General features: G+C 55.4%; 1 protein-coding gene across 1 annotated transcript; it reads left to right on the top strand.

The window, feature by feature from the left end:
• The first annotated feature begins 329 nt into the window (after positions 1-329).
• LOC118249914 (outer dense fiber protein 3-like) lies at positions 330-5487 on the top strand. The gene is made up of 8 exons (XM_050710823.1): positions 330-401; positions 1434-1535; positions 2394-2520; positions 3166-3366; positions 3759-3860; positions 4039-4160; positions 4568-4708; positions 5404-5487. Exons 1-8 carry the CDS (start codon positions 330-332, stop codon positions 5485-5487), a joined length of 951 nt encoding a protein of 316 aa, XP_050566780.1.
• Positions 5488-9586: the final 4099 nt, after the last annotated feature.

Genomic DNA, 9586 nt, shown 5'->3' with positions numbered 1-9586 from the left:
GCCTCCAGGCACCCACATCCGGGGACTTCCCAAAATAAACACCACGGTGACACCCGGACCAAGTGAGTACCGGTTCTCCAGCTCTTCATCCCGACAAGACCCCAACGCCTCACTTTTGCCCTGGCCTTGCGGGGGACCCAGAGACCAGAAAGAACGTGGCATGGGCGGGGGGCTGACAAGAGGGACAGCAAGCTGCAAGGTGCAGAAACATCCCCTTTGGTGCTGCCTGTGTCCTCCAGCACAGGGCAGGATGACAACCAAGGAACACAGCCCTCGCATTCCCAAAGATTGAGGTGGATGCCTACAAAAGAAGGGCACCCGTCTACACCATGGGAGCCCAAACCAAACTTGGAGGGGACAGAACAGTAAAGCCTGGGCCCGCGGACTACTGCACAGGAAAGGTAAGGCAGCCTGCTCGCCTCCTGCTCTGTTTTCCAACAAGCAGCCTTCAAGCATCTCCCCCTCCTGCTGAGGCATTCACTCCAATACAAGTCCTCTCAGAGTGCAATAAAAAATACACCCAAAAAGACACCCCAAAAGACACCCCGTACCCCACAAGATACCCCAAAACCCCCATGGCATTTCTCCCAATAAGTTGGAAAAACACCACGGCCTCAGGCCGTGCTGGGCCAGGGGCCCATGTGCCGAGGCAACAGCGGGCTCAGGCTGGGCTGTGTGAGGAGAGGCCGGGGCTGCCCCTGCCAGGTCCAGCCTGTCCCAGAGTGCTTTCCAGAGGGCCCAGCTCAGGCCGCAGTGGAGTCCGTCGGGGAGGCTGCGGCCCCTCTCTGGGAACTGCTGTAGGAGAAAAGAGTGTGGGGTGTGCGCCCCTGCGTGCACATGCAGAGGGACCAAACCGCCCATGACAGGCAGCTGCGGTCCAGGTCCCCAATACCTTGTGGAGCCTGCCATCACCAGGACTGGGAAGTATGTGCCTCCAGGCACCCACAACCGGGGACTTCCCAAAATAAACACCACGGTGACACCCGGACCAAGTGAGTACCGGTTCTCCAGCTCTTCATCCCGACAAGACCCCAACGCCTCACTTTTGCCCTGGCCTAGCGGGGGAACAAGTGTGAGCAGCCATAAGTGCTCTCTGAGAAGGACAGCTGCCAAGGACCACAGGCCATGGGCACAAGGGGGCAGGACCCGGAGTCCAGATAGGAGGGGATGCGGGCAGGGGGCTGACAAGAGGGACACCAAACTGCAGCGTGCAGAAAAATCCCCCTTGGTGCTGCCTGTGTCCTCCAGCACAGGGCAGGAGGAGCTGCCAAAGAGCTGGGAAGTTTGCAGCTCTTCTGAAGAGCCCCTCCTCGGGATATATATTGCCTATATTTTGATATAGATTGCTTGTATATTGATATATATATATTGCCTCTGTGGCTGGACAAAAAAGCCAGCACTTGACTGCTATTCTTCTCTCCCCCTCTGTGTAGGTGATTACTGCACCGAGGCTTCCAACAAGCACGTCTTTAAGTGCCCGCCTGTGCAGTCCATGGCCTTCCAGCACGAGGCTGTCAGAGCAGACCACCCTCCAGGTAAGGTGACCCTGGGCAAGGCAGACACTTGCAGCCCTGTGTGTCTCTAGGGACAGCCTGCTGCTCGGCCTTCTTGGGACCAAACTGCCCGAGACAGGCAGCTGCGGTCATAAGAAGCAGACAAGTCCTTGGCTCGAGATAAGCACCGCTCTGAAACAACTAAAAGCATTGGTGTGGTCTCACCACTATCTTCATTAAAATCCAAAAAAAAAAGCATCATATGAGGCTCTACAAAGACAATTAACCCAAGCTCAGCCAAAACTATGACAGTGCGCTACAGGTTTTTAGTGGTTGGGGTGCACGATCCAAATAGTTCAGAGACCACGGCTCCAGACCTAGCCGAGGAGGTAACAGCCCAGATGCCATCCCCCAGGCTCCCGAAGCCTGTATGCTGTCATAATGCGTTTCCATGACGATGCCGTGCCCTCCCCTATAAAAGCTGGCAGCTGACACCCCCAGAGTCAGAGTCTGTCGCGAGCTCTGCCTGCCCGCAGCAACTCTCTGTGCCCTGTGACTGTGAGCAGCCGCAGCAGCAGCAGCAAAGCTCATCCTCATCGAATTTGCCTTCCAAGGCTAAGAAAGGTGAAGTCGGGCTCCTCCCGCAGGGGGAGGCAGGTTTCAGACCTGGGTTTTGGGATTGGAGATTCAGATGTCGGTATGCTGGTGAAAGAAGAAGCAATAGCTTTGTTTCCTCTGAAGGCTCAATACCGAGGCACAGAGGGGGCGGTTGAGAAGTGGGGCTGTGTTTTAGTCCTGCGCGCCAAGTGGAGCATTGGCACCTGAAAGAGAGGGGCAGAGCTGAACTCCAGGCTCTTTCAGGGCAGCCCATCAGTAACTCTTCTGCTCTTCTGCCTTTAGGCTTTGGAGGCACCCACCAGCATGGACGGAGCCTTTGTGGGGACGTGGAGACCTCACCGCCCACGCGGCCCAATCATGGCCCAGTTCACCAGCCCTGGGCCCAAGTACTCCATCCCAGGGGCAACAGGTACCGCAGCCATCCCCAGGGCGGGCGGCACATTTAGGACATCCCTGCTCAAAGCAGCTCAAAAGCCATTGCCCTTTTTGTCCAAGCCTCCGTGCCCTCGGGAGCAACAGCCCCCCAGGCCTGGCAGAGGAAGGTCAATACTGCTGCCCTTGCTTGTGCTGACCCAGGGCAAGAGCTCCCTCATTCTGCCTGGCACAGAGGCGCTCTCAAGCCTGCGCTGCACCTTACCCCTTCCACATGCCAAAAAGCACTGCCCCGCACAGACTTGGCAGCTCGCCTGTTCCCCACTCAGCACAGCCGCACGCCCCACAATGTGGAAGCGTCGATGCTCTCATTATGGAGTGCCAACACTGGTGCTCCAAGCAGTTGTTTTGAACCGCTAGGGGCAGGAAGCGTGCCGGCCAGGCATCGGCTGTCTTTATCAGCTGAATTTGCAATGCAGCTACAAAGCCATTTGTGCTGCCTTGGCTTACTCTTCTGCACTCCAAGGCACTGCATAACCGGCTTGTATTTGTAGTAGACTTGGAGGAAAACGTCCCATGGGAGGGGAATTTATGGGGGCTGGCAACTCCAGCTGTGCCTCTTCCAGCGGAGCTTGAAGTGTGCAGCTGCCTGGAGGTGTCCTTTCCTTTGCTTGCTTCCTAGGTTTCGTGGGCCACAGTCCCACCAAAAGCCGAGCCCCTGCTTACACCTGCAGAGGGACCAAACCGCCCATGACAGGCAGCTGCGGTCCTGGTCCCCAGTACCTTGTGGAGCCTGCCATCACCAGGACTGGGAAGTATGTGCCTCCAGGCACCCACATCCGGGGACTTCCCAAAATAAAAACCACGGTGACACCCGGACCAAGTGAGTACCGGTTCTCCAGCTCTTCATCCCGACAAGACCCCAACGCCTCACTTTTGCCCTGGCCTAGCGGGGGAACAAGTGTGAGCAGCCATAAGTGCTCTCTGAGAAGGACAGCTGCCAAGGACCACAGGCCATGGGCAAAAGGGGGCAGGACCCGGAGTCCAGATAGGAGGGGATGCGGGCAGGGGGCTGACAAGAGGGACACCAAGCTGCAGCGTGCAGAAAAATCCCCCTTGGTGCTGCCTGTGTCCTCCAGCACAGGGCAGGAGGAGCTGCCAAAGAGCTGGGAAATTTGCAGCCCTTCTGAATAGCCCCTCCTCAGGATATTGCCTCTGTGGCTGCAGAAAAAGACCGGGACTTGACTGCTTTTCTTCTCTCCCCCTCTGCCCTAGGCGATTACTTCATCGAGACGTCCAACAAGCACGTCTTTAAGTGCCCGCCTGTGCAGTCCATGGCCTTCTGGCGTGAGGCTGTCAAAAGAGACCACCCTCCAGGTAAGGCGACCCCGGGCAAGGCAGACACTTGCAGCCTCAGCGTGCTCCAGGGACAGCCTGCTGCTCGGCCTTGGCAAGGGGCCTACTTCCAAAGCCTCCCTCTGACCTGTGGGGCAAGAAGCAGCAGCTTCTCACTCGGGACTCAATCGCCCACCCTCTCTTCCCACTCCTCTTGCAGGCCCTGGCACCTACACCTTACCCAGGCTGATGGGACCCAACACAGCCTACACAACTGCCAGCCCGTGCTACTCCATGAAATGGAAGAGCAAGCACGATCGCTTCGATGCGGACCTCTCTAAGGTGAGCGATGCTTCCCTTCTTTTCCACATTGCCTAGTGAACCTCGGCTGCCTTCCCCACACCAGGAGCAAAGCCAGTGAATCCACAGCTGTGCTCGCAGGGCCACAGAGCTCTCCCAGTGTTCCAGCAGGAGAAGAGAGCACAAGGAGGCTCTGCCTACTCCTGCAAGTGCCTCGCTTTCCAGCTCTGGCCGTTTGGATGATGCAGAGCTCATCAGACCTAATGGCTACCTGCCTGCCGCTCTGGAAAATGCCCCTCTTTGGAGGGGAACAGACTGTGCCACTGTTGACATTGTCCCAGGCTTCCCGCACCCTTCTCTGTTGAGCCACTAGTGTGCAGCCCTCGTGGGGAATCGGGAAGGAGAAACCTGTGAATTAGCGCCCAACAAGGTCCCTGGCTCTCTTGCAGACTCCAGGTCCCGCCGCATTCCCAAAGATTGAGGTGGATGCCTACAAAAGAAGGGCACCCGTCTACACCATGGGAGCCCAAACCAAACTTGGAGGGGACAGAACAGTAAAGCCTGGGCCCGCGGACTACTGCACAGGAAAGGTAAGGCAGCCTGCTCGCCTCCTGCTCTGTTTTCCAACAAGCAGCCTTCAAGCATCTCCCCCTCCTGCTGAGGCTTTGCAGAACAAACGGGCTTCTCGCTGCAGGCACCAACTGCAGGACAGCAGGCCTGCTCCCTGCCCTTGCCCCAGAGCCTAGCAGAGGAAGGGCAGAGAACACGTCTTTTCCCTTCCACTCCCTCCGCCCTTACACGTGACTTGCTCATCCATCACAAGCCCTGGCGGGGGACAGAGCTCAGAAGGAGCAACTAACAAACAAAAATCAGGAGGGTTGTTCTTTACCTCTCCCCTATCTGTGCTGCCAATTGCTTGCCCTAAACGGAAAGAAATGGCAAGCAGGAAGAGCATCAGGGCATTTCGAGAGCTCGGTAATACGGGAGGTTTTGAAAGAGCATGCCACCAGAACAGGGAGAGTCAGCTAAAGGTTCCCAGGCGTGCCTATGGCCGTGGATGAGAAATGCCGAGTGCCCGTAACCGCCCTTGTTAGAGCAACCTGCCATCACTGCGACGTCTGCTCTAGCAGGAAGCTGAAGCGGCACTGCACTGACATTCTGACACGGAGCAGTAAGAGAGAGGCATACAGGGACTGTCTAGGAACAGAGGGATGTGTGGGACAACAAGAAGGACCATTAATGACCCCCGTTTTTGTTTTTTTTTCTTAAACTTTTCCCCTTCCAGGTGACGCTGATCAAGCCCCGGGCACCTGAAACCACTTTTGGAATCCGGCACTCCATCTACACAACTCCGCTCATAGTGGAATAAAAAAGATTCCCCAAAAGACCTTGTTTGTTCTCCTTGAGCTGTGAGGAGGGGAACGGGAAGGAGGGGAAGAGGGGTGTGGGTAAGGAAGGTTCCTTTTCTCTCTGTAAGCTTAAAGCCGCAGCAAAAAGAGCGCAAGAGGAGAGCCCTGCAATCCAAAGGGCATGCAGACAGCCAGCTCTACCAGCACCTTTTCACCCGCTTGCCTTCAACCCAATAGGCCTTGCATCCCCATTGCTCCCTTCACCCTGCACCAGGACCATGCCTCACCTGCAGGCTACGGAGCTCCTGGCTGAGGAGAGATGCCAGCCCACAAAGAGCCATCAGAGCTCAGCGCTGCGCTGTGACAGCACTCAGGGCCTTCCCTACCCACTCGCACCCCACAGCCGAGCAGCCTGGAGATGGAGATCTGTCCCTAAGGACAGAGCCCAGCTCCACACCCCAGTCCGGGGGGCACAGGGTTGGCATCTCCCCAGGCTGAGGCCAGAAACAATGCCGCTGGTGCTCTGCATCATCTCTTGTCATGGCTGTGCCTAAATACCCCAGCCAAGACCCCAAATGACAGACCACTCCAGAAAAAAGATGCAGGAATTCCTGCTAGGCGAGGCCCGAGGAGGTAACAGCCCAGATGCCATCCCCCAGGCTCCCGAAGCCTGTATGCTGTCCTAATGCGTTTCCATGACGATGCCGTGCCCTCCCCTATAAAAGCTGGCAGCTGACACCCCCAGAGTCAGAGTCTGTCGCGAGCTCTGCCTGCCCGCAGCAACTCTCTGTGCCCTGTGACTGTGAGCAGCCGCAGCAGCAGCGGACAAGCTCATCCTCATCGAATTTGCCTTCCAAGGCTAAGAAAGGTGAAGTCGGGCTCCTCCCGCAGGGGGAGGCAGGTTTCAGACCTGCAGGGCCAGATTTGAGGATCAAGGCATAAGTTCCAGGGTGCCCGAGGAGCCTTTCAGCACGGGGCTCGAAGGACTTTCTAGAGCAGGAGAAAGGATTTACCACCCTTCATCCTTAGGAGCTGCAATGCCTGTGGCGGCAAGCCTGCTCCTATCTCCCCCTGTGGACAAGCAAAAGCAGCGTGCAGGGTGCCCAGAGCTTACTGTGTTTGGTTGGAGAGCAGGGAGTTTAGAAACTTTGTATTACTTAGCCAGCTTCATCTGTAAGAAAATAGAGACTGGTATCTATCTCAAAGTGAGGGCAAGATGACCCAGGCCTGCAGGATGTGTCAGAGGAAGATTAGGTGAGGAAGTCATGCTATGCACGTGTGCTTGGATGTGTAACTGACTACGCTCAGTGTGCAGGCCTAAGTTGAGAGAATAAGATCAGAAAGAAGGAGATGGCCTGGGCATGCGCAAGGACTGGGTTCAACCAAGGAACATGGTAAGTCTACCGACGACCACCAGAGACTCCCGGAAAGACCACGAGTGGAAACAAATGCGGATGCATCAAAGAACTTTAAAGATTTTAATGAGTTACAGGAAATAGTATGAATATGATATTTATTGGAAATTTATTCCATGCTTACAAATGTATATTGCCTCTGTAGCGTGAACAATTTGGCACACACACTAGGTGGAGCGATCCCCTGTGCACCCAGTGCTGCAAATAAAGAATGCCTGCTTTCTAAAACTCCAAATTGAGTCTTTGAGAGTTTCTTTGACCAACTTTCATGCTGTCACCCAAGGACAGAGCCCAGCTCCCCAGCCTCAACTGGAGGGCACAGGGTTGGCGTCTCCCCAGGCTGAGGCCAGAAACAGGGCCGCTGCTGCTCTGCATCATCTCCTGTCATGGGCTGTGCCTAAATGCCACCGCCAAGGCTGCAGAGTACTGACAATTCCGGAAAATTCCATTGGACTCCGGGGGTGGAGGGCTGCCCCCTGCCCCTCTCAGCCCTTTTCCACCACTCGGCTCCTCCTTGCACTGTCTCAGCTCCAGCCTGGGCTCTCCAGGAGCCATGGACCCGAGCCTTGGCGCGGGTTCCTCCACAGGGCGCCGGGAGCCCGCCACCTTCCCTCAGCTCGCCTCAGCCCGCGCCTTGCTCTGGCCTGGCTGTTAACAGCCGCCATGGCAGCAGCACCGCCTGGGACCGTTGGGAAGCCGGCTGGAACGGGCTGCAACCAGCACCAGGCTGCCCGGCTGCGTCCTCCATCTTGTCTCGCTCTGTCCCCAGTGCCCGGGAGTTCTGGTTTTCACCGCTCAAAGCCTTTGCTTATTTGGTTTTCTTGTCCTCCTGTGACCTCTGCAGGACTAAAGCATTCCCCCTCTGGTTTCACAGTCCTCCTCCTCCCCAACAAGCCCGTATTGGCAAGATATTTCCTTTGGCCTTGTCCTGGAATCACTTAGACATTTCCATGCCCTTGGCTCGTCCGGGTCCAGATCTGGAAATGGATGGTGGTGTCCTTTGTTCAGCTGTGCCAAAATGCCAACCAAGTACTACTGGGACTAGTTTAGGTGGTTATTTTCCAAGTTTGAGGAAGAATGTGCAGGGAAGAAGAGTAGGAATGGAGGCATCAAGGACTTTGGTTCTTAAGCTGCTTCTCTGTTCAATGTGGCAGCTCCCAGCAATTTCTCTGTGTGGAAGGACGATGGGTAAATTGACAGACAGAGCTGGGAAATTTTACAGCCCTTCTGAATAGTCCCTCCTCAGGATATTGCCTCTGTGGCTGCAGAAAAAGACCGGGACTTGACTGCTTTTCTTCTCTCCCCCTCTGTGTAGGTGATTACTGCACCGAGGCTTCCAACAAGCACGCCTTTAAGTGCCCGCCTGTGCAGTCCATGGCCTTCCGGCACGAGGCTGTCAGAGCAGACCACCCTCCAGGTAAGGTGACCCCGGGCAAGGCAGACACTTGTAGCCTGAGTGTCTCTAGGGACAGCCTGCTGCTCAGCCTTCTTGGGACCAAACCACCCATGATAGGGAGCTGCGGTCCATATCCTCGATACCTTGTGGAGCTTCCATCACCAGGACTGGGAAGTATGTGGCAAAACATGACACAGAGGGGAAAACCCTCTGATAAAGTTGTCTGTGCAGAGATGGCCTGGAAAGCTAGAGGCCTGTGAAGGTTCCCATCCTGAGGTGAGCTGCTTGCTGCAAAGAAAGCAATATAGCCCACTGAACACCATTTTTTCTGAGTAAGAGCAAGGAGGTTTTCTGCACTGTGAACGAGAAAACACAAGTGAAGACTATGTATCTCATCCTTCTTTAATTTGTATTACACAGGAATTCCAGTGGGACAACACCAGAAGCAGTGAGGCACAAAGGGTTTTGCCTGCTCAACACGGAATGTGCTGAGAGGCAAGCTCACTAGAACATGTCCTTAACGAGAGCAAGGCCTGCTCTCTGAGGAGTGTGCCCTACCATTAAGCCAGTTCAGTGTGGCATGGGTGAGTACATCTGTAGGAGGTGTGCCCAGGTTGAAGCACTCCTCCACCTAGTGACAGAGCTCATCAAAGATGTGACTAGGCTGAGGGGGTATCACGGAGTCTGAAATGGAAATCGACCACTGGAGGTGCTCCCTTCCTTCCCTGAGACAGGCCCAGCAGGCAGAAGGGACACTCAGTAGAGGGGTTTTCCTAACCTCTCTCCACCCGGCTGAAAGCACTGACCTAGAGGATAAGGGGCAATGGCAGCAAGTCCCTGCTTGTAGCATCCTCTGAGGGACTTCCCCACCTTCCAGGTGCTGGTGCACAATAGGTATGAAGCTTTGCAGGTTGATCTGAAGGAAGGAGAGGTGGTGGGGTAGCCCTGTAGTTTAGGGAGTGTTTGGATTGTCTTGATATTAATAACGGTGATGAGAGGGTTGCATGTTTATGGGTAAGCATCAGGGGGAAGGCCAATGAGGCAGATGCCCTGATGGGTGTCTGTTACAGACCGCCTAACCAGGCCAAAGAGGCAGACAAACTATTCTGCAGACAGCTGGGAGAAGTCTCACAATTGCTAGCATTTCTTTTGGTGCAGGACTTCAACTTACCAGATCTCTGCTCGAAACGCAACATAGGAGAGAGGAAACAGTCTAGGAGGTTTCTGGAGTGTGGAAGATAACTTCCTGACACAGCTGGTGAGTGAGCCAACTGCTCTCTACAACTGCCTGAAAGCAAGTTGTTGGGA

The sequence above is a fragment of the Cygnus atratus genome, chromosome 5 (genome assembly GCF_013377495.2).
Source record: "Cygnus atratus isolate AKBS03 ecotype Queensland, Australia chromosome 5, CAtr_DNAZoo_HiC_assembly, whole genome shotgun sequence".
Taxonomy (NCBI): domain Eukaryota; kingdom Metazoa; phylum Chordata; class Aves; order Anseriformes; family Anatidae; genus Cygnus; species Cygnus atratus.
The sequence above is the reverse complement of the archived record's forward strand: the minus strand, read 5'-3'. Positions and strand labels throughout refer to the sequence as shown.

Coding starts and splice junctions, on each gene's coding strand:
- LOC118249914 (XM_050710823.1), top strand. CDS start 330: ATGGGAGCCCAAACCAAACTTGGAGGGGACAGAACAGTAAAGCCTGGG. Junction 1,536..2,393: donor CAGAGCAGACCACCCTCCAG/GTAAGGTGACCC, acceptor TTCTGCCTTTAG/GCTTTGGAGGCACCCACCAG. Junction 3,367..3,758: donor CACGGTGACACCCGGACCAA/GTGAGTACCGGT, acceptor CCTCTGCCCTAG/GCGATTACTTCATCGAGACG.